This window comes from Centroberyx affinis, unplaced genomic scaffold (assembly GCF_046629955.1).
Source record: "Centroberyx affinis isolate AG114_WGS23_722 - 3 ecotype Tasmania unplaced genomic scaffold, CSIRO-AGI_Caff_v1 ptg002022l_1, whole genome shotgun sequence".
Classification (NCBI taxonomy): Eukaryota; Metazoa; Chordata; class Actinopteri; order Beryciformes; family Berycidae; genus Centroberyx; species Centroberyx affinis.
Window position 1 is genome coordinate 20,003 of NW_027280361.1, and position 25,160 is coordinate 45,162.

The window sequence follows — 25,160 nt, forward strand, 5'->3', positions numbered from 1 at the left end:
CGATGTGGAAACACATTCCCCGTGTGTGCACGCACACACACACACACACACACACACACACACACTCTCACACACACACACACACACACACACGCCACAGATCTAACCGACCAGAAGGGAAAAGGAGTGAAAAAAAAACACTCTGATGAGACCCAGATGATCACCCCTCCTTTCCCCTCTCTCTCTCTCTCTTTCTTCACCCTCTCTTCACCCTCGTTCTTCCCCCTCTCTCCTCTCTGTTCATTGTCTCTCGCTTCTCCATTGTGTCTTATCTAGCTACAGGTAGAGTGCCCCCTAGAGGTTAGTTCAGACGGTGCGTGATGCTCCCACAGTAGAGGGTTTAGTTCTGTTGTGTCCAAGCAGAGACTGCAACTGTAGGAAGAGAGAGAGAGGAGAGTGTGATCACTGCATGCATGTAAAATGGACAAGCACTCACACACACACACACACACATGCACACACACAGTCACTTTCACTGATTTGCCCCACCCATATCCTCCTTTCCGTACCAGCCCTCCTTTAAGGCTGTGGGACAGGCAGGGACGTATTGGAGGGTAAACCCACCTAAATTCAGCTTATCCATATTTTTATTTAAAATATAGTTTACCCACTTTTATAGTCTGATATAAACCTTTCTGATGTAAATTCAAAATTTTCGGAAAGATTTGTGTTTATATCGGTGTTTGTTTGCCTTATGATGATCACTGACTGGAGGTCAGTTTACCCTTTTTATTTGTACTTCATCACCAAGGTTTGAATGTATTGGAGGGTGAAGCCGCCTTTGCTAAATTTATTGGTGAATTTGTTCACCCACCATTTAAAGCTGATATGAATACAAATTTACAGCATGAGCTACATTAAAGCAAGGAATAAGTTCTATGAAAAAAGGTTGCTTTCAATTAAAGGAAGCGTGAAATTCAGAAAATGTGATTTTTAATATAAATGTTTATGTTGTTGGCTAATATAAATATTGGTGACTGTTCACTGTATGGTGCACTTCATAGTTTGCCCTCCTGTTTACCACTACATCTCTGGATGCAGATATGAGAGGGGGAGACAGCGGATGGGCTGCAGTGGAGGGATGAAGGCAGTCAATGACAAAGCAGATGAAAAAAGGAATTTTGTTTTCCTTCAGCGTTTTTAGTTTGTTTTTTATTAGAGATTTTTGTGACCTTGCAGTGTGTGAGATGAGTTATTTTTTTTATTTCCTCTGTATTTCTATTTGACCCCCCCCTCCTCCCTCCCTCTCTCCCTCCCTCCCTCTCTCCCTCTCTCTCTCTCCCTCACTCTTTCTGTGAAACATGCTACTTCGATTTGTGCCATTTGCCTTTCCTTGGCATCGAACAAAAGTCAAGTAGAGAAAAGATAAACCAATGATGAAGGCCCTTCACACCCACTACACGCACTACATTTAAACGCACACACACACACACACCTACACAGTACACACACACACACACACTGTCCTCCCTCTTTCCCTTTACGTGAAGGTGGGGTGAATTAAAATACAAAGATGGACGCTGCAGCACCAGCAGTTGAAATTGCAATTTCTGCAGCCCGGGCTCCCTCGGCTGACAGGAGATATTTCATCCCCGTTGTCACCGACGTATTAATAAAACATCAGGAGCAGAGTGCAGTCCCAATCTCTCACACACACACACACACACACACACACATACACAACCCCCACCCCCCCTCACACACGCACACACACGAGCATGCGCACGTACACATGCACCTTGGCATAGACTGTATACAAATGCGCCAAATACATACAGCGCTCACAAGCATGTGCAGATGCAAAAATACTAACAGTGTTCTTTAATACAAACGCGCGCGCACACACACACACACACACACACACACACATATACAACCACAATTTTCCTCCTCAATCACTTGCCGGCATCTGCCATGAAAATTTCATGCTGTATATAATGTCCACTTAATGTGTTAGCGCTTAAAGCGGCGGCGCCAGTGCTCTGTCTGTGTGTCTGTCTGTGTCTTTGTGTGTGTGTGTGTGTGTGTGTGTGTGTGTGTGTGCGTGTGTGTGTCTTTGGGCGTGTGTGAGTGTGTACAAAGGGTTAATCATATCATGTTTCCGAGGGGGGTTTGCAGACCCCTTATGCTCGTCACACAATGGCCAAAGTGATTGTATGCAAATGCAGGCTGACCTCAATGCACCCTTTGCCTGATTTCTATGAATATGACTATGTGTGTGTGTGTGTGTGTGTGTGTGTGTGTGTGTGTGTGTGTGCGCGTGTGAGTACGTGTGTGTGTTGTAAAATATGGTTATTAAGGCAGTGCAGGATTGATGAGCACAGCTCTTTTACACACACAGACACACACAAACACATGCGCACACACATACACACACACACACACCGATCTCATTCTCTGGCAGAAGAAGGGGTTGTGGTGAAGGAGACCCCCCTCACCCCCCTTTTAGAAGACATGAAATTTTTAACGGTTTTGCTCTCTTTGTGTGTGTGTGTGTGTGTATGTGTGTGTGACTGAGTGAGTATGATACTGCGTGTGTATGATTTGACGCTTGTGTGCAAGTGTTTCTGTTTGATTTTGCATTTGTGTGTGCTCACCCTGAGATGGAGGAGGGTACTGTGTGTGTGTGTGTGTGTGTATATATGTGTGTATATATGTTTGTGTGTGTGTGTGTGTGCTGCGTGTGCGTGCGCATGCCTGGTTATCTGGCCTCTCTCAGACTGCTCAAAATTCATTACAAAGTGACATCAGCCCAGCCGGAGACAAATGATGGCTGGATGAAAGGGAGCGCTGGGGCTCGGCTAGGATTAGTGTTAGCTTGCGCAGGCGACACACACACGCACACACACACACAAAATGCACATACACACGATCACACACACACACAGCAAGTAACACACACACTCATACACATACACACACACACACACACTTTAATCCACTGGCAGAACACTGCAGATACACAGAATTATCAAACAAGGGGCTGAACTCTCAGAGATGGGCAGGCTAATCTGCTAATAGTACAGAGCTGTACGTGTGTGTGTATTTGTTTGTGTGTGTGTGTGTATGTGAGTGTGCATGGATGTATTTCTCTACAGAAATCCATACATACATAAATAGATACATATAAAATAATACACACATACAGTGTTTGTATGTGTGCATGTGTTCCCTGCTTACACTCTCTGCACATGCATATTTGTTTGTTTTAATTTTTTATGTGGCTTTTTTGGGTAGAATAGGTGTTGTATATGGCAGTATTGATTATGTGTTTTTTTTTCATTCATTTTTCAGTGGTTTTAGTAAAGCAGAATGGATAGCTGTTTCCTGTGTGTGTGTGTGTGTGTGTGTGTACAGTGAGGCAATGTAGTTTCTTATTTTATATGTATATATTTAAACTGAAACAATAATCCAATAAATTGAAGCACATGAAAAAAAATACTTTCATTCAACACTTTGTTTAAAATGCAATAATTTGAGAAGTACATTTTATTATGGATTTTTTTCTTTACATTAACAAGCCATTAATAGTAGTTTTGAAGAGGGGGAACCGAAACTACAAAAAAATGTTTCCCTGTAGGACATATTTTGTCGTCGCACCTCTTCCCCGCTCTCACCTGCTAGCAGTGAACCGGCATGGGCATTCCGAACAGAGCATATGATTAAGTCACTTACAGCGTGAATATAGGGCAAACCTGATCGCTGTGTAGCCTAAATAAATACGGTTTCACAAGCATTCACATGCAAGCGGGATTTTTTTTGCGAGATGACTATAATAAATGTGACACACTACAAAGTGAAATAGGCTACCAGTCCTGCACAAGCTTAAATATAGTACTGTTTCTATACTGGTACAACAACACCGCGCTTTCAGAGAGCATTGTGGGTAATGTAGTTGTTTTGTCTGTGTGTTTTTTCCAGAGGAGACTGGTGAGGACAGTGAGGGCCCTCCTCGCTCTTCCTCCAGGCCTGGACTCAACCTCACTGACCGAGACCTGGCTGAAGCCAAGAGACCTGACAGTGAGTCCGCGCACACGCATACACACGCACACACACATGCACACACACACACACACACACACACACACACACACACACACAAACATACAAAACACCTATGAACAAGACACTTGCCCCCTTTCCTAAATTATCTTTCATCTCTCTCTCTCTCTCTCTCTCTCTCTCTCTCTCTCTCTCTCGCTCTCTCTCTCTCTCGCTCTCTCTCTCTCTCTCTCTCTCTCTCTCTCTCTCTCTCTCTCTCTCTCACTCTTTCTTTCTCTCTCAGATAAGGTTCTAGCATGTGTGTGTAACATGTGAATGCTGCTGACTAGCCTCCATGTGACCTGCTTTAATCGTTTCCATCTGACAGAAAGGGAGAGAGAGAAAGAGAGAGAGAGAGAGAGGGAGAGAGAAAGAAGAAGGAAAGGGAAAAAAAAGGAGAGAAAGAGAGAGGGATAAGTTGAGGGGTTGTGGATATTACCAGGCAATGTCCAGGCCCCAGATTATTTTTTAATCAAATCAGTTTGCGTGCTTGTAATTTATAAGCGCCTTGCATTAATCTTTTCTCGTTCTTGTGCCCTCTCCGATGACATATTAATTTTTCATAAGCGCAGGATTAGATGGGGGGGGGGGGGATGGGGGGCTGTGTATATGTTTTTCTAATATTGCACCGCATCCCTGCAACCCTTAAATTAGTTTTTTTTTCCTCCTGCACCCTCCCTTCATTTTTCTTTCTCCCCTGTTTTTTTTTTTTTTTCCCCGCTCAATCCATCCTTTAATTGTTGGCCAATCTCTGACCCTATCACAAGGCATTACCTCGGATACAAATAGAGCACAAGACAGAAAAAGGGGAACAGAAGAAACTGTTTATTCGCCCCAAAAATCTGCATGGGTTGGTAAGAATGGCGATGTGTAAGCTAGGGAGGGACAACAATCTGTACAAGGCGGCGTGGTGTTTTTGCTATTTTGGGCGAGGTAGGGAACACATAATGCCCCTGCAGCTAGACTGTGGTCGGGATAGCCCCGGCTTTGTTAGATTTGATTTACCCAAATAAGAATTCATATGGTCTTTTTATGTATGAGATGGAAATCCATGGCTGGAGATGAATATTGCATGGGGTCTCTTTCTCTCTCTTACTCTCTCTCTCTCATTGCATGGGGTTCTTTCTTTCTCTACTAATGTCTCTCTTCCTCTCCCTCCCTCACCCACCTCTCTCTCGTATCCCACTCTCTCTGCCCCCCCTCCCACACACACACACACACCTCCCTGCTCCCCCCCTCTATCCATCTCTAGCTCCCTCCCCACCTCTCCCCTTCCTAGCATGCCATACCTAGCTCCATAATGTGAGGCTCAATGAGGCAGAAGGAGAGCTGAGTGAGGCTGGGGCCTATTAGTTTAGCTAGTCATCTATCTTTCAGCTCTATCTCTCTGACAGCCCTGTCTGACGGACTAGCGGGGAACCACCATCCATGCATTTACCGCCGCATATTACCGCCGGCGTCATTTAACACCGCCGCACACATGCAAAATAGCAAATCGGAGAAGAGTCCAGGTCTTACCCTCCCTCCTACCCCAAAACCCCCGTCTGCTGCTTGTGTGTGTGTGTGTGTGTGTGTGTGTGTGTGTGTGTGTGTGTTCCCCGAGTGTAGTTTATCAGATGTCAGAAACCCATTTAAATAAAGTGGAAATGTATGCAATTTTTTTTTCTTCTTTTTCTTTTATGTGGGCAATTTGTTCTAGGAATCACCTTCGGGTCAGTTGCAAGTGCTGGCTAGGAAGCCAAATGTAATGTTGTCGGTAGGTTTGGGTGTTTTTATTGTGTGGGGTTGGGATTAAAAAAGAGGTTTCAGGGAGTCAAATGGCAGCAGATGCAGAAGGGAGCCTGGTGTGTCAGCGTGTTGTTATGCTAGGGTTAGCATCACAGACGGGCCCTTGTTTTTGCTCTTTTCCCAGCTTAAAGTAGTGAGATTTAGCATCTCCTTCCCCAGTCCCAAATCTCTGGCAAGCTTGAAACATACAGATCGCTCTCTCTATGTGTGTGTGTGTGTGTGTGTGTGTGTGTGTGTGCCCGCATGGAGATCTCCGGGGAAGGGATTACACTGTGACCAAGTGAGCAGTGTGTTTGCGCACTTCATCTCCAAGACCAAGATCCTTCAAACAAAGAGGGGCAGATAGATAGAAAGAGAGAAAGAGAGAGGGAGAGAGAGAGAGAGAGAGAGAGAGAGGGAAAGAGAGAGGGAGGGAGGGGAGGGGAGGGCAGGGAGGAGCAGAGAGAGACAGAGAGAGCTTTTTCCCTTGCTTCATTTACATTGTCTTTTTTAATCCCATGTCACTTTAGATTAATTATAATCCATGTTACATTTTCCATGCAAATGTCCCCGATGTGGATTACTTCCAGATAGCTTTGTGCTGTGTGTGTAGATGGCGCATGTCGCCACCATGGCTCAGGGGCCCACTTCTTATAAATAACCAACTAAACAAAGGCCCCGGCATGGAAATGAGCCTGTCAGGCAGCCTAAGGAAATTACAGATCTCTACCTGCTTCAAATTAGCAAGGAAATTACTCATTGTTCCTACAGCCAAATGTTATGTATTAATTTCGTGTACAATTTTGAATTGTGCAGATAAGAGGGAAACAAAATGGAATCACATGCAAACAAGATCAGATGTTAAATATTCCATATAAGCTTGTTCACATTCAGAATATTTTTGTTCTTTTTTTTTTTTTTTGCATGCATGCATCTCGCAAATTTGCCCAATTTGAGATGAGGGCTCTGCTCGATTTCTGTCTCTCCAAGATGAGATTAAAATATATTAAAGATATTAGCATATTTAATTACAAGCCTGCAGCAATGCTTTTGTGCGTGTGTGCTTGTTTCCTATGTAATGACGGCTTGTTGAACGTCTCAGACGATTTGTCAAACGTGACAAGGCCATGCTCATATTTATCTCTCATTAGAACGCAAGCAGAAGATGGGAGAGGCTGAGAATTAAAATAAAAAAAACACAAAACTACCAGACAGCTGTAACAGCCATTCTCCCTCCCCTTCTCTCTCTCTCTCTCTCTCTCTCTCTGTCTATGTCTCCCTGCCTCTCTCTATCTCACTCATGCCTGGTCTCCCTCACTCCCTTCCTCCCTCAGGCTAGATCGGGGCCTGCTGAGTGGTTCCGTGGGAGTTTGGGGTTCAGAGTGTGTTGCTGTAATGTTATCAGGTGACCGGGGGTCAGCCTAATGCGTAACCTCAGAGCAGTAGGCCAGTAAATCACGCTGGCCGGCCCTCCCCGGCCCGCTCTGGCCAGCTCCCCTCCTAGATTTACTGCTCCGTAACCTTAGCCAGTCTGCCAGGGCTCAGGACGGCTAAATTGAATACTAAATCCAAGCTGCCGCCACCCAGCCTGCTCCTTCTTAATTGACAGTTTTTGTTTTCCCCACTCTCTCCTCTATATTTGTGGGCTTTTTTTATTTTCTTGAAATGAAATGTCAGGAATGGAATCAAATTGTTTTGCAGCTTGTAAGGGGGAAAAAAATTAAAAATGATTGCGATAGGTAGGATTTGATTGCTTTGTTTCAAACGCTTGCTCAAAGATTCGATCCTGATGATGTGGTTTATTCGATATAAAGTCATAGTTGGAGAGATAGAGGGATTCGATGATGTGCTTGTTTGTGTGAAAATCTCATTTGCTTGGTTCGGTTTGCACAAAATGTCTTACCCTTTCAGACACGAAAGGGCAGATTCTAAAATAGGGCCACGGGAAAACCATTAGCTGTGATGGTATTGTCGCTCTTCCTGCCTTTTGAGGAACAATTCGGGGCAGAAATATCCTGAGGTGTTCGGAAAGCTCTGGGCTTCTCCGTCCCGCTCTCTCTCTTTCTCTCTCTCCCTCTCTCTCTCTCGTCTTTTCCCTTGTTCGTCTCTCGCTGTCTCTTCCTCTCTACCTTCCTCTGCCATCTCCCTCCATTGCTCTGTACCTCTCTCCATCTGAGTGCGTACTTGCATGTGCATAAGTGTGCGTATACGCGGCTCCCTAAACACCATTGACAGTTGCAAATAAAGATGGGTGGCGAGTGTGCCGCTCTCTCCCCCTGCAATGCAAAAGGGGTTGAGTGTCATAAATCACCTTTTGATTTATCTAATCAAGCAAGGTCCTGCTGCATGCAGACATTTGTCATTGGTGGAGGGGGTGGGGTGAGGGGGGGTGTCAGGTTTATTCTGCCCCTCCGCTTCACTGGGCTGCAGCTGGTGGAGCCCACATAAGGATGGAGGGATGGAGGGAAGGTGGGAGGGGAGGGGAAAGAACAGGGAGGAGGAGGAGGAGGAGGGAAAAAAAAGGACAGAGTCATTAAGTGCGAGGCGCAGACTCAGAGACAAAGGAGAATGAGAGGAGAGTCTCTTGCGCCTGTCGTGTTCTCAACCCTGCTCTCTATCATTTTTTCCTCTCTTTTTTTTTCTAGCTATTCACACAATGTTGAAGGAAAGAATATGAAGTTGGTGAAAACTACAGGCAGACGAACATTTTGGTTTTCTCTCATAAATTTGCAGATAGTGTTTGGCTGGTGGTAGCCGTTGTATCTATTTGTGTTACAGTTGATGATATCCTTGGAAGACTGTCTACATTTTTGAATGCAATTCTGTGCCTCGAAACAACTATTACTCACTCACTGGGATTGCCATTTAAAGCTCCTAAGTGGCCATAGAGAGAACTGCTCTCTCAACATTCAAGGTTACCCGACTGTTTTTCTCCGCTTGAGTGTCATAAGTGTTGATGAAAGCACTAGGTCAAAGACGAATCTAAACCAGAAGGACAGATCTTCATGTTCCACACACACACACCCACACACACACACTGCACAAACATACATTTACATTCAATATGACAGTAATCAATGGTGATGTGTGGGTTCTTTCCTCGTCGCATTGTAAATGTGTTTGCAGCCTCTTGTCCGACAATCGCCTCGTCTCCTTTCGCAAGGATGTAATTTAGTTGCAAATTGACTGGAAGATGGAGGCAAAAATTGAAAGTTGAAATTAGAAATGGTCATAATAAATACGGGAGGCGGGGCGGAGGCTTTGGAAAGGTCAGGTGATATGACGGGTGCTTCCAGGGCAGGGCCGCTCTGACCAATGGCGTATCAGAGGCCTGTCATGAAATACATAACACACACACAGACACACGCGCACAGATGCGTGTGCACATGCACACACACAAGCCCTGCAGGGGCCATCACAGGCAGTGGAAGACGAGATTACCTCGCTATTCTGAGCTGCAGAGCAATTCTCGGATGTTCTTGGAAATTCACATTGTGCCCTTGTGTTTTTTTTTTCTCCCCTCTCTTTCTTTCTTCCTTTCTTCCCTCCCTCTCTCTGTCACTTTCCTTGACAGGCCAATATTTCAGGCTGCAGATATAGGGGATTACAAATAAAATAAGTGGAACGCCTACTTAATGCAACAGAATTAAAATGCATGAACGGGCCGGAGGAATTGATATGCGCCCAGTACAAACACGAGCCACAGAATAATATGAAATACAAAATGTTTTTTTTTTCACCCCCCTCTCCATGTATCAGTGCTTTGATTTCCCTTTTTTTCCATTTGTGCATCTAGCGTGAAGCGTTGATTCGCAAGAGTGAGGCTCACATATTGCCTTGAGTGACCAGACGAGGGAGGGGGGGCAAGAGAGGGAGGGAGGGGGTGCGATGGCTGAGGGAGAGAGGGAGGGAGAGAGCGAGGGAGAGGGAGGGAGAGCTGCTGTTGCTGTGTCTTTGTGTTGTGCCGAGTGGGTAAATTGCAGTGGCAGAGCATAGCCGGGTCTGCGCGGCCTGTATCTTAGGATGAGGCTAATGAAAGATTTATCAGCGGCTGCAGCATTTACTAAATACAACCAGAGGCTGATCTCTCCGCATTGAGCCCCGCTGTTAACGTCACGCGCACACATACAAATAGACACACACACACACAAATGGTTTCTGCTACTGTACCACCAGCCGTGACCAAGGCACGGAAATTTAGCATCCTGTACAGACAGAGAAGTTGTTTAGGCGGCTGGGGAAATGTATATGAACTAATGAAGTGTATAATATTACCATAACATTTAATGTATGTCTTGCTGTGATAATGAGCCTGCCTGAGTTTTCTCCATTTCACATGTCCTCAGGGCAGAAACAACTCAGTGTATATGAATGTGAATAATACAGACCATGCTTCTATCCATGCCTATGTTGTCTTGGTGTCAAATCATTTCTCAAATCATCACCTAAGTCCCACTGAATATTAATTTGGTAGACTTGTTTACCATAGGTTAGGTTATTGAGTCTTACTGTGTGTGTGTGAATGGTCCGTTTGAGATGGTGGCACTTGTCTATGTAACACAGCAACAGAATGTCACAGGGTTCAATCAATGCACTCTCTTAATTATGTCCATTTTATATTTTTAGCATGAATATTCGTGTTCCTCATACAGTATGTATGAACTATGGGATACTATAACAATGGGTCATGGCTCTCCTCTTGCTCTCCTTCAATTCTTTTTTTTTTTTACCAATACATGAAGCGTTCTATTCCTAAAGGCTTTATATCCATTTAAAAAAAGAAACCATTATCTGAAATTCATCATTTCATATCTCTAAACAATAGAGGGCTATTGGCTGGCTGTAAATCTGTTACCATTTTGTCAACCAAAGGCTTACGTTACGTATTATATATGATGATTAATTTTATGTTTAGCTATGTAAATTAGATACATTGCCAATACATCTAAACATATATTAAACAAACACACAGCCATACAAACTGTAAAAGTATATAATGATTACCTAGAGTGACATATTCAAATGTTAATGCTTTACACTCTCTCTCTCCCCACCTCTCTGCCAGGAGTGAACGCCATACCCAAAGAGGTGACAGGACCTACTGCTATGGCCAAGCGTTCCCACCTGCCAGATCGACAGATTGACAGCCCACCCAAAAGGCCCAAATCTGCTGAGGGGAAGACCTCTGCCAACGAGCAGGTAAAGACGCATGCAACTAACCGACCAATAATATGAAGGATGCTGGTTCGATCCCCAGCACTGAAAGAAGAGTGTGTTCTAGCTGAAAAGCTGAAAACTTAAGGGTGGCTGGTATTGCATCTACGCTACCCACCATCACCACCGTAATGCCCTTGAGCAAGGCACAGAACCCCAAACTGCTCTGGGGGTGACCCTGGACCTCTCTCACTGTCCTGACCTTTCAGAACAAAAGGATGCATGTGTATGGGGCTGTGCGTGCATCTATCTAGGATGGACCTGTGGAAATAGATATTCCAAGCACAGTTTGGAATTTAGCTAAAGTTTTAAAGTCACAAAGCTAATGGCTAACGAGGCAGTTTCTCTCTCCTAAGCACTAATGAAGCCTAACCTTCACTGTCACTGTGGGATGAGCTAATGGGGAAGAGGGTTATCAACGGCAAGAAGCAGAAATGCTAAGCTAAGCATTTAGCATTTGCTGGCGCCAGCTTTCTACCAAAGGGTTAAACAGCAGCCCTCCATTCCCTCCCTGACAGAGCTCTTTAGCATCAAGCACGGCGGGCTAGTCTTTGTGTTCTTAAGTGGAATACCTGCACGAGCCTTAGGCCTCCCTCCCTGCCTGTGCCCCCCTTTTTGCATCTCTTTAAATTATATGTGTTTTTAAATTAGATTATGAAGTATTAGCTCGTCTGGTTCTGGGCCCTGCAAGGAGGGAGGACTTAGTCATTTCAGAAATGGATTCTATTAAGACAGGTGGTGGGGAGGCGGCTATGTTCAGAGTACTCCCTGTAATGAGGGCAAGGCGTAGCCCCGGAGAGTACACACCTTTGTCATCTGTAATCTCCTGATTAGAAATTCCGGCCAATCATGTTTTCTGCTAATAAAATTGCATGAGTTGAGGGACTTAAGTGAATTACATGAAACAGGGTTGATCTACATTTTGTGTGTTAAGGTGGGGAGTGGGGTGGGTGGGTGGAGGTGAATGTGGAGGGATGAGGTGAGTGGGCAGTGAAGAGTGGGTCCTATAAAAAGCCCAGGAAAAATGATGTTCAATTTTGCAGATGTGTTGTGTTTTTAGCCCTAAATGCAGGAGACATATGATTCTCATGTGCCTTAATCCAGGCCTTGTTTGTTTAATGATTAAAAAGTGATGGCTGCCTTTTTCTTAAATCAGATGGATGGTGGACAGCCAGCTATGCTAATGGCTCAGTAGTTGATAACCACAATATAGTACATCTTGTATGAAAAATGCATTCCTCATCTTGGTTGAATCTGTACACTGCACAGTATGTCCTTTCTCTTTCACATCTTTTTTTATTATTTGTCTTCTGCCGACTACCCATTTATCACATCATCTTGTGTTTTCAGGTCCAGCAGTGTCCATACTGCAACTACAGCAGTAAAGACGCCAACCGCATGCAGCTCCATGTGATGTCACAGCATTCCATGCAGCCAGTGATCCGCTGCCCACTGTGCCAGGATGTCCTGAGCAACAAGATTCACCTGCAGCTGCATCTCACCCACCTACACAGTGTGGCTCCTGACTGCGTGGAAAAACTGATCCTGACTGTAAGTGGAAGCATCTGAAAAAAAATTTATTTAAAAAAGTGTGTATAAAAAAGTATGTAAAGAAGAGAAAACTTGATCAATTTAGCAGTGTTGAGCATTAATTTATATTTCAATCTTAGAATCTCACACCGTAGTGTACATTCACATTACTTATTACTTACAAACCTATTTGTATCACTTAAAATACTTAATACTTACGGTTTTTTTTTCAGACTTTATAAAATAGTTTTTTCTTTCTTCTTTTTTATTAGTCATGAATGTTGAAATGAAAAATGGAAGTCATTTTGTCAAGACTGTCCAGTCCTCCCTCTGGTCTCCTGTCTAGCTTAGGGCAAGGGCTGACACTGAGCAGTCCCATAAAACATTTCCCATGCATTTATCCCACTCCCTCGAGATACCGTCATAAACTTGACAGTTGTCGTCCTCTGAGAGGAGCAAATTCCGTTCTTCAAAATGAGCTTGTTTTTATAGGCGAAAGGCGAGTTGAAACATACTTCCTCAATATGTTTTGAATATTAGAGGTGGACTCCTCGAACATTATGTTATTAATTTTAAACATATATATGATAATTGAGAAATGTCTTTGTCCTTGATAGGTTGTCGGACCCGACACAGTGACGCCAAATAATATAATGCATCCCACACCTGGACAAGACAAAGCCCTATCTTTAATGGATTCCTCTTCCTCTCTTTCCGATGGGTCTGGAAAGTCTCAAGGTAAGCAAAATACATTATTTAAAAGCTTTGCCACTCTTATTAATTTGTCTGTTGTCCAACTAAGAGTCTAAGAAACAAACTATAATTAATTTTCATTTTCATTTTTTTTTTTCAACTTCATTTGTCATTTATATAAAAAAATAACCATTGTAAATAATTACAATTTAAAACAAATATATGAAGAGTTTCATTCCAAAATGAGATATCTACCAATTAAAAAAGACCCCCAGTTAAGCACATTATGGGTTAGTATTGAAGTAAGGAGTCCAAAATGGATATATAGCGTTTGCGAATAAAACCCTTCTTATATTAACCAAGACTATTGCTTGCACAATGCAGTTGTAATGGACTCCCTTTTTTTAATAAAAAGGAGGCTATTTTTGCAGTGTCTGGTTGAACCATTGGGAATCATCACTCTCAGAATTAGAAAGCCCAGTCTGGAATTTGACCATCTTAAAAATTACCACTTGGAAATGCTCCAGCATTTTGATATTCTACACTAAAAGTACCTTTAGAGTGTTCTTGATAAGGTCTTAATAAGATATAGAAGTTAATTACTCTATCAGATTTGCTATCTGGGATGTGAACTACTTTTATGTTCAAAACTACACTCAACACAGACACAATTTAGTAATTTCAAGCACAGAAAATGCTTTTGTTCTACCTATACTCATGACTTCTGTTGACTTAACAGAATAAAATGTATTCTCTATTATCTTCTTTTAGGAAATGTCTCAAAGGATGAGCTGAACAGTCAAGACAAGAACGAATTGGACCTCCATGGTGAGGAACTCAAGCCCCCTAAGGAGGCCTCAGAGGCCCCAGACTGGAAGAGGGCCAGTGGGCTTGGACATGACAGCAAGTCCCCTGATGCCCTGCAGGACCATCTGAGTGAGCTCCAAAGGCTCCAGCAGCAACAACAGCAGCTCTCAGTCTCTGATCGGCATGTCTACAAATATCGCTGCAACCATTGCAGCCTGGCCTTCAAGACCATGCAGAAGCTTCAGATACATTCCCAGTACCATGCCATCAGAGCAGCTACAATGTGCAGCCTTTGCCAGCGCAGCTTCAGGACATTCCTGGCCCTCAGGAAGCACTTGGAAAATGGACACCCTGAACTTAGTGAGGCTGAGGTGCAGCAACTGATAGGCAGTCTGCCACTGAATGGTGATATCACTGAGAGTGAGGTCAGGGCCTTGGAGGAAGCTCAGGCCTTCGAACATGACTTGGACAAAGATGACGAGATGGACCAGGAAGAGAAGCCTAGTCCTACAGGAAGTGACAGCAGCTCTCTACTGGATGACATGGCAGAACCAAAACGGACCCTACCCTTCAGAAAAGGGCCCAACTTCACCATGGAGAAATTTTTGGACCCTTCCCGGCCTTATAAGTGCACGGTGTGCAAGGAGTCCTTTACCCAAAAGAACATCCTCCTAGTCCACTATAACTCTGTCTCCCACCTGCACAAGTTGAAGAAGGTCCTCCAAGAGGCCTCAAGCCCAGTTCCCCAAGAGACAGGCAACAGCATTGACAACAAACCATTCAAATGCAATATTTGCAACGTTGCCTACAGCCAAAGCTCAACACTTGAGATTCACATGAGGTCCGTGCTCCACCAGACCAAAGCCAGAACAGCCAAAACTGAAATGAGCAGCAGTAGCAGCATCACCGGGACCACTGGTCCAGTGCCAGCAAAAAGCCCAGCCCCATGCACACAAGGGAACAGCAACAACTCAGACACTGCTAGAAGTGGAACACCCTCTGCTAACAAAGAAAACACTGTGGAAGCCAAAGAAGCTAACAGCAGCAACAACACAAAACAAAGCACGACTACTGACCATGCTTCGGCACAGGCAAGCAGCCACCAGCCAGCACAGTCCCCAGCCCAACTGCAATTGCAGCTTCAGCATGAGCTCCAGCAGCAGGCTGCCTTCTTCCAGCCTCAGTTCCTCAACCCAGCTTTCTTCCCCCATTTCCCTATGACCCCAGAGGCACTGTTGCAATTCCAACAGCCCCAGTTCCTCTTCCCCTTTTACATCCCAGGGGCAGAGTTCAACCTTAGCCCAGAGCTGGCTCTACACTCAGCAGCAGCTTTTGGAATGCCTGGTCTCACCGGCTCTTTCCTGGAGGACCTGAAGCAGCAGATGCAACAGCAGCACCAGCTGCAGCAGGCTCAGGCTCAGCAACAGGCTCAACAGCAACAACAGCAGCAGCAGCAGCAAGCCTCCCAGACACAGCTTCAGCAACAGAAAAACCAGCAGCTGCAGAGCCACAAACCCAAAATGGAGCCCAGCACTGTGTCAGTCTCTGAGATCCACATGTCCAGAGAGGTAGAGGACCACCTGGAGAAACAAGAAAGAGCAAAGATGGAGAATGGAGGTGATGGATTAAGTGATGGAGGAAAAGACAACAAAGACCCTAAAAAGTCCAAGTTTTCGGAGCCATTGATTCCCCCTCCACGTATTGTGTCAGGAGCCAGAGGCAATGCAGCCAAAGCTCTACTAGAGAACTTTGGATTTGAGCTGGTCATCCAGTACAATGAAAACAGACAGAAAAACCAGAAGAAGAACAAAGATGGGACTGAGCAAGTGGAAATGACCACTGATAAGCTTGAATGTGGGATGTGCGGAAAGCTCTTCTCCAATATGCTCATTCTCAAAAGCCACCAGGAGCACGTGCACAGCCAGTTTTTCCCTTATGTGGAGCTTGAGAAGTTTGCCCAGCAGTACAGAGAGGCCTATGACAAGCTCTATCCCATAAACCCTGCTTCACCTGAGACCCCACCACCACCACCACCACCACCTCCTCCTCCTCCACCTCCTGCTCCTGCCCCAGTGACAGCTCCTCAGCCTCCTTCTACATCTATGTCCAAGTCCCAAACCCCAGCCCCTTCACCTGTTCCTGTTCCCCACCAGACCTCTCACCAACCTCCTCACCAGGCACCACCACCCCAGCCACCACCCCCTCCTCCACCCCCTTCTGCCCCTCCTGCACCTCCACAAGTGCAGCTCCCTGTCCCTCTGGATCTGCCCCTCTTCCCACCACTAATGATGCAGTCTGTCCAGCACCCAGGCCTGCCCCCTCAGCTGGCCCTCCAGCTGCCCACTATGGACTCTCTGTCCACAGACCTCACACAGCTCTGTCAGCAGCAGCTGGGGCTTGATCCAAACTTCCTCCGCCAGTCCCAGTTCAAGCGGCCACGCACCCGTATCACTGATGACCAGCTGAAGATCCTTCGGGCCCACTTTGACATAAACAACTCCCCCAATGAAGAGCAAATTCAGGAGATGTCAGAGAAGTCTGGCCTCCCCCAGAAAGTTATTAAGCACTGGTTCCGTAACACCCTCTTCAAAGAGAGGCAGCGAAGCAAAGACTCTCCCTACAATTTCAGTATCCCTCCCATTACTACATTGGAAGATATTCGAATGGAGCCCCAGGTCAATGCCCTGGAATACTACAGAACTGACTCGAGCATGAACAAGAGGTCCTCCAGGACCAGATTCACTGATTACCAGCTGAGGGTACTTCAAGATTTCTTTGACACGAACGCCTACCCAAAGGATGATGAGATTGAGCAGCTCTCCACCGTGCTCAACCTCCCAACCCGGGTCATTGTGGTGTGGTTCCAAAATGCCCGCCAGAAAGCTCGCAAGAGCTATGAGAACCAGGCAGACTCTAAAGACAATGAGAAAAAAGAGCTGACCAATGAGCGATACATCAGAACCAGCAACATGCAGTACCAGTGTAAAAAGTGCAACATTGTGTTCCCACGTATCTTCGACCTTATCACTCACCAGAAGAAGCAGTGTTACAAGGATGAGGATGAGGAGGGGAATGAAGACAACCAGTCTGAAGAGTATATAGATTCTGGAGAGCAAGGTCCAGTTAGGATTATCCAAGCAACCCCAGAGCCACCCAAGCAACCCCAAGGAACTGCCAGCAACTCTGGCTCAAGCTCCCCTCTGATGCCCTCTCCTCGTCCCAGCATGGGGAAAACCTCCCCCAAGCCGGAGATACCCCCTGAAACTAAACCTAAACAGACTGAGACTGCTCCGTCACCAGTGATCAAGTCACTGCCAGACCCCAGACCATCTAAGGCTTCCACACCTCAGCCACCACCTCAGAAACCTCCCCAGCACCAGATGTCAAGACCCCATTCTCAGCCACAGTCAGCTGCAGTGCCCTCAAGCCCCCTCTCACTGGCCCTTTCTTCACTGACAAACAGCCTCTCCCACCAGATGCTCCAGTACCAATGTGATCAGTGTAAGATTGCCTTCCCCACTGTGGAGTTGTGGCAGGAGCACCAGCACATGCATTTCCTGGCTGCTCAAAACCAGTTCCTTCACTCCCAGTTCCTGGAAAGGCCCCTCGATATGCCCTATATGATATTTGACCCCAACAACCCCCTCATGGCTAGCCAACTGCTATCTGGAGGGCTCTCCCAAATGCCCTCTCAGAGCAGCTCTGGTCTGGCCTCTGCCCCAGGCTCTGGGGCAATGAAGAGAAAACTAGATGACAAGGAGGAAGGCGCTACTGATAAAGATGGCGGAAACAGTAGTGAAGAGCAGCACAGAGATAAACGCTTGAGAACCACCATCACACCAGAACAGCTGGAGGTCCTCTATGACAAATACCTACTTGACTCTAACCCGACACGAAAGATGCTGGACCACATTGCACGAGAGGTTGGCCTGAAAAAGAGAGTTGTGCAAGTGTGGTTCCAGAACACTCGTGCAAGAGAGAGAAAGGGGCAGTTCAGAGCTATAGGGCCCTCCCAGTCCCACAAGAAATGTCCCTTTTGTAGAGCACTATTCAAGGCTAAATCAGCTCTCGATAGCCACATACGGTCTAGACACTGGCATGAGGCTAAACAGGCAGGCTTCAGCTTGCCACCAAGCCCAATGATGAATCAAGACAATGAAAGAGGTGAAAGCCCAAATAAATACAATTTCTTTGAGTACCCACAGCTGCCTACTAAGACTGAGCCGAATGAGTACGAGCTGCCTACTGCATCCTCAACTCCAGTCAAACCATCTGAGGCACCGTTAAAAAACTTCTTGAGCCCTTCATCCTTAAAAGCAGAAAACTGTGATGAAATTGATGGGCCTAATATGAATTCTGCAGAGGCCTCATCTTACGACCTCAGCAAGATGGACTTTGATGAGACATCATCCATCAATACAGCCATAAGCGATGCTACAACTGGAGATGAGGGCAACAACAATGAGGTTGAAAGCCTCACAGCTAACGGAGGGGACAAGCTGAGTGACAACAAGGGTACCCTGGCACCAAATTCCGATGGGGGCGATGACAGGTTCCAATTCAGCATGGTGAGCCCCTCCCTCAGCTTCTCTGGAAAAGACTGTGACTCTTACTACAGCTTCAGAGATGATGATCTAGATGATAATAATGACAGGAGTGAATCGTCAAGCCTAGCTGATCCCAGTTCCCCTAGTCCCTTTGGAGGGGGAAAACCCTTCAAGTCGGGGAAAGGCAGCAGTTCTGGGGATAGGCCAGGCCACAAACGCTTCAGGACCCAGATGAGTAACCTGCAACTCAAAGTCCTCAAAGCCTGTTTCAGTGACTACCGCACCCCAACAATGCAAGAGTGTGAGATGCTGGGCAATGAGATTGGACTCCCCAAGCGTGTGGTTCAGGTGTGGTTCCAGAATGCCCGCGCTAAAGAAAAGAAATTCAAGATTAATATTGGAAAGCCATTCATGATAAGTCAAGGTTCGCCGGAGGGACCCAGGCCTGAGTGTACTTTGTGTGGTGTAAAGTACACCGCCCGGATGTCCGTCCGAGACCACATCTTTTCCAAACAGCACATCGCCAAAGTGCAAGAAACCCTGGGAAACCAGGTGGACAGAGAAAAGGACTACCTAGCACCGACCACTGTCCGTCAGCTGATGGCCCAGCAAGAGTTGGACCGCATGAAGAAAGCTGGTGAAGGACTCAGCCTGCCTGGCCAGCAGCAACAGACTGCAGTGGACAACAGCAATGCACTTCATGGCCTCAGCCTGCCCTCAGGCTATCCAGGGATATCTGGCCTTCCGCCAGTCCTGCTTCCTGGGGTCAATGGGCCATCGTCACTTCCTGTTTTCCCACCCAACACACCTGGTGAGTTAGTATGACGAAGAGTGAAAATAGTCAAATAGAGTAGTAGCTTTATGAACTGAGCTTTAACATGCACAAAAAGACTATTTTATTCCACTCTACTACTGTTTATTCTATATCACAATGGTGTTTGTGAGAAAAGTCCTATTTTTTAAAACTATTTAAATTAAAAAATGGCAAGATTGTTTGCTGACAGTTTTAGTGCATGCATAATCTCAATTCATCATCAAAGTTGGACTGCTAAATGATAATTCAGAGATTTAAAATGTATCTATATCATTGGTTTCGTTTGTATTGTTTGTTTTTCCCCTAATTGTAGGTTTGGTATATTTATATTCTCATATTGGCATAATGAAATTATCATGAAGCGCATGTGACAGTTTTGATCCATAACAAAATCTAAACAACAGAGATAAAGAGTCACCCAGTGACAAATGAAACATCTTCATCTTGTCATACAAACAAATTTCCATAGTGATTTGGGTTTGAATATTTAAATATTGAATATTTCCATATTTATATACCACTGTATTTCAGCTTTAGCGTCTCCCGGTGCTGGCATGCTTGGGTTCCCTACACCAGCCACCCCCTCTCCTGCCATGTCTCTCAGCACTACCCCAACCAAGACTCTTCTGCAGACTCCTCCTCCTCCTCCACCTCCTCCTCCTCCTCCTCCTGTTCCCTCCACACCTTTGGCAGCAGTTAATCATACAGAGCAGCAAGGTAAAGACTCAGAGAGAGACAGCAGCAAGAAACCGGGGGACAAGCCACCTCAGATGAAGGTCAAGGAACGTGAAAACGAGAGCGGCTCACGCCCCGAAACCCCCAGCATGGCCAAGAAGAGGGAGAAACCATGTCCAGCTCCAGGGAAACCAGGAAGTGAGACTCAACTGGATGCTGCCCAGCTGCAGGCACTTCAGAATGCTCTTGCCGCCAGTGACCCCAGCTCCTTCTTGGGGGGGCAGTTCCTGCCCTATTTCCTTCCTGGGTTTCCCAACTGCTTCTCTCCCCAGCTGCCCAGAGGGGTCCAAACAGGGGGCTACTTCCCACCTCTGTGTGGCATGGAGAACCTGTTTCCTTATGGCCCAGCAGCAGTCCCACAAGCTGCCATGGCCGCCGGGCTCTCCCCCTCCGCTCTCCTACAGCAGTATCAGCAGTACCAGCAGTCCCTCCAGGATTCACTGCAGAAGCAACAACAACAGCAGCAGAAACAGCTTGAGCAACAACAGAAACAACAACAACAGCAGCAGCAGAAACCAACTCCTGTGAAGACACCCCAGAGCGTGCAGAGCACCACCACCTCCTTCAAACCAAAAGAAGCTATGGAAGCTAAGGATGACACCAACAAAGGCTCTTCAACAGAAAGCACAAAAGAAGAACCGAAAACAGATACCAAAAGTACCACGGATTTTCCAGATGCTTTTATCGTACCGTCCGTCAAGCATGAGTTTATATGCAGGAAGTGCCAGATGATTTTTGCTGACGAAGATTCAGTGGTGCGTCATCAGAAGTCCTTCTGTTACTTCGGACATCCTTTTACTGACCCGCAAGAGACAGTGCTTCGAAAGGCAGTGAGCAAATACACTTGTGTCGCCTGCAATGTGGTTGTTAACGGGAACGAAGCACTTGGCCAACACCTTCAGTCGAGCTTGCACAAAGAGAAAACAATCAAACAAGCAATGAGAAATGCCAAAGAGCATACTAGATTATTACCTCACTCTGTCTGCTCCCCTACTCCTAACACCACATCTACCTCGCAGTCTGCAGCTTCTTCTAATAACACCTTTCCTCATCTCTCTCGCTTGTCCATGAAGTCCTGGCCAAATGTCCTGTTCCAGGCCACCACAGCCCGGAAAGCTGCTTCCTCCTCCTCCCCGTCTGCCTCTCCTCCCCCCCCCCTCTCCTCACCTTCAACGGTTACCTCAACTTCCTGCAGCACCTCAGGGGTTCCAACCTCACTACCCACCGAGAGTTGTTCAGATGAGTCTGACAATGAGCTAAGCCAGAAGCTGGATGACTTAGATAACGCGTTGGAAGTCAAGGCTAAGCCGGCCTCTGGCCTAGACGCGAGCTTCAGTAGTATCAGAATGGATATGTTCAGTGTGTAGGAGTGAAAAAAGGATCCCTTGCTTAAAGAAAAAAATAAGACTTTTTAAACTGCAGTTCCAAAGTTTCTCTTAACCCAAAAAATTACAGTACCAAATGATTGACTCAGGATTGTTTTTCCCATATTGATATGCTGGCAAGATATTGATTGATTTTTGTTATGGACAGAACTGTTGCAGATGCTTGACTGAGCTTATATTGTATACAAAAACATGGAGTAGGAAAAAATCCCACAGGCTCCCTTGGGGGGCTTGTTTCAAGCCAAAAACTCTCACGATAGCAAATTGCACCTCAGCTGGATTGTTTTCCAAATGCTAGCATGTACTGTATGGGATGACGATCCAGAACCCTCAAAGAGAATCTCTCTTAGTTTAGATAGGTGTAATTCAGTAGCTTTAAATTCTCAGGTCAGAACATAACATTTCTCATTTGTTAAAGCAGCAACAAGCCTGGGTACACTTGGCTTATAACCAAAACATGTCAAGCTTTATCGGACGCATTTCCTTGATGTGTATAGAGTACCAAGAGACAATATTACTGTTACAATGGACGATGTGCATATCCTTTTAGTTTTGCCCTACAAAGACAGTATGGTTTTGCCACTGAGGGAATTTAGAATGGTGAAGTAAATGTGTATGATGCCCCTGTGTTTGCCAGTTTGTATTACAACAAGCTGTATCTATTTCCCACCCCCCCCCTTTTTTTCTTGTAGAATATACTAATCTGTGCCAACTCTTACCTTCTCACTTTTACCTCTGCTCACACCCTTTTCTGAAGAGGTAATAACTCTAGTTTTGATAGACTCTTGAGGATTATGTGAATATAACATTTTTCATTTGTGAATTGCTGTACTGTTACGGTACCTGCTTGTGTCTGGACTATAGTGCACTTATTTTGTTTTTATTTGTCTTTTTATTATTATTTGAGTAGGCCATTTGTTAATTTAATAGATTTTTTCTGTTTGTATGTATGTATGTATGTATGTATGTGTTTTGTTTTAATTATTATTTGTGTCTATTGCAGCAGCATATTGGTCCATATTTGTTACAGGATTGATGCCTAACAATCTATAGACCTATTTAACAATTGGTGCATCCATGAAAGTAGTACTGTATACTTGAAACTGTTAAGGTACAAGTTGGTCACAATGTTAAAAAAAAAAGGTATGAATATTTGCTAAAAGTTTGCAAATATGCTGCTTTAAAAGGGGGACAACAGCATTTGTTTTGTATATTGAAACATTTTCATGTGCTTGTAGGACTGATAACAGTGTTACACCTATACACTGCCATTTAGTGCATAGGTTGACGTCCTCCCATCAATTCTCTGGGCACTTCTGTTGATCTACCATTAAAAGTAAACATTTAATTTTTCCACATTTAGTGATTTCAACATTGCAAAGTATTACCTTACAACGTTTTGCTGCTACTGTGTAATGTTATTTTGCTTGCCATAAATTCTCTCAACTTTCTACCAGACAAAATACTGATCCATGAATTGCTTTGCTTTGCTATTTTTTATTTTATGTTATTTTATTTTGTTATTTTGCTGTGGAACTAAGAATGTGAAAGCTGTCAAAGGGTGTTCAATTTTTTACGAATCACTTTCTAGTTTGGTAATTGAAACCAATGTGATTCATTCCAAAGTAACAGAAGGCTATTTGTATGAAAGAAAAAGGCTTGTGAACAAAGAAAGCTAAGCTGTTGTACATATTCGTAGTTGGCTGTGCATGGTACAAATTTATTAATATGAAGAAATGCAAAAATGTATTGCTTTTGGTATTTCCTATTCTGAGATGAGCAAGTAGCATGTAATGCAACTGTTTGACAGGTTAAATCAAATCATGCTTAGTTATTGTTTCAAACGATGAAATCAAGTAACATTTCCTCTTATGTTTTATTATTGTACAGGTGTTTTCTTTTTTCTTTTCTTTATTTGTTCAAAGTTTTAAAGCAAAATGTCAGTTTTTAATTCTCTGCGTGAGCTTTTTAAATGTCCTTATTTGGATTTTTAGTATTTTAACATTTACTTTAATCCTGAAGACACTTTTCGATTGTGTTTCATAAGAGACATCCTGGCCTCCCAAGGTGCAATTCTGCCATTGTACAAACATGAGCGACTGTCCTGATTCCAAAGGCTTTCACAACTCTGGCTTTTTGCCTTTCCCCACTCTGTGGCTCAGCATTGAAAGACTGAACTGTCAGCTAGCATCATGTGCTAAGATGCTAGCATCAGACAGGACGCTTCCCACACCAAGGACTGGTAAAAGCTAACAAACCAACAAAAAGGATGGTCCAACAATATAACTGTACATAGTTATTGCAACTGCACAGCAGCCAAAAAGAAAAAAAAGAACTTTTTAAAAAAAAAATGGATGGATTGTGTCATGTTTATGGGGACAGCCTTCAAAAGGTTGAAATTGGAATTGTTCTTCTGGATGTCAAAGGGATTTTCACGGCGCAATCATATCCTACACAATATGTACTCTTCAACATCTGGGTTACATAGGAAATGCACCCTGAGGTTTTAATAAGAAGAAGCCCCTATGGCTAAAACTTTAAATAAACTAAACCAAAAATGTTATTGATGTTTTATATATAGAGAGTAGTCGCATTAGTTTTTGTTACTGTACTGTTTGAGGTCTCAACTGTACCGTATCACGGTAATAACATGGTTTTGAAACCTTTTTTTTATTTTGTCACAGACCTGTTGTCATAGTTGAAATGACGTTTATTGTAGATGGTATTTGAACAACTTCTGGAAATAGTTCATCAAGTATGTTTGTTGCTCATTGTTGTGATACATTAAAAACTGTATCTGCAAACCAGTTTGGTTTCATCAAATATCCTTTATTTCCTTTTTATTGTTTCATGTCATAATCAACATTGTCATGAGGCTTCATTATCTCATCTTTCACACAAACATCACACTTACAGCAGTTTGCATTCGAATCATGAACAATACCCAGAAATATAATCACACATGGTTGTCAATCATTTTTAATGCTATCCTCAACATTTTTCCCCATATAGTTTATTCAAATTAGCAACATTTCTCATTGACAGCGCATTCTCCTATATTTCTATTTGGTTAGCAACTGTATAAATATCTTCAAAACAATCACAGTTATTTAAATAATGCCATAAGGATGTTTTAAACAATTTATGCTGTCAATGATGGTTGCTATTTGATCAGTGTCATCAAGATTACCAATGCAATGCTTGACAAGGGGAGCATTTCTCACTAAGACAAAGAGGATTCACCTTTTCACAATTCACATAGCAGTAGAATTTTGTTTTGTAATTACCATATAAAGATCATCTTTTCCCATAACTGTTAGGTATGTCTACGCATATATAGTGTAAAAAAAAATGTATATTTGTATCTACATCCCTCCAGTACTTGTCATTCTAGTCACTAAAGGACTAAAATTCTAAATCATATAATGGGTATTTCCCCTGTTATTATGCCATTTGTGGTAATCTGACTCTAAGCAGATGCAGGGGATTATGTTTGGAAGTGTCTGCTAATCTGGATCTGATCAGGTGCTGTCACAGACTCCTCCCATCAGAGGGGAAAGGTCCACACACAAGAAATCAAAATGGATGGATATACCGAGGTAGGGCTACAACACAGAGCAATGCAGA

At 44.3% G+C, this 25,160-nt stretch overlaps 1 protein-coding gene across 1 annotated transcript in view; it reads left to right on the top strand.

Moving 5' to 3' along the window:
- Nucleotides 1-24,287, top strand: part of zfhx4 (zinc finger homeobox 4) — a gene marked incomplete at its 5' end in the record, with an annotated part of 42,240 nt that extends 17,953 nt beyond the window's left edge. Inside the window, 6 exons of the mRNA XM_071531021.1 lie at nt 3,922-4,020; nt 10,874-11,007; nt 12,373-12,573; nt 13,170-13,290; nt 14,017-19,410; nt 19,945-24,287. Of these exons, the coding sequence (XP_071387122.1) occupies nt 3,922-4,020; nt 10,874-11,007; nt 12,373-12,573; nt 13,170-13,290; nt 14,017-19,410; nt 19,945-21,515 (7,520 nt within the window). The remainder of the gene's footprint in view (nt 1-3,921; nt 4,021-10,873; nt 11,008-12,372; nt 12,574-13,169; nt 13,291-14,016; nt 19,411-19,944) is intronic.
- Between the last annotated feature and the right edge of the window lie 873 nt (nt 24,288-25,160).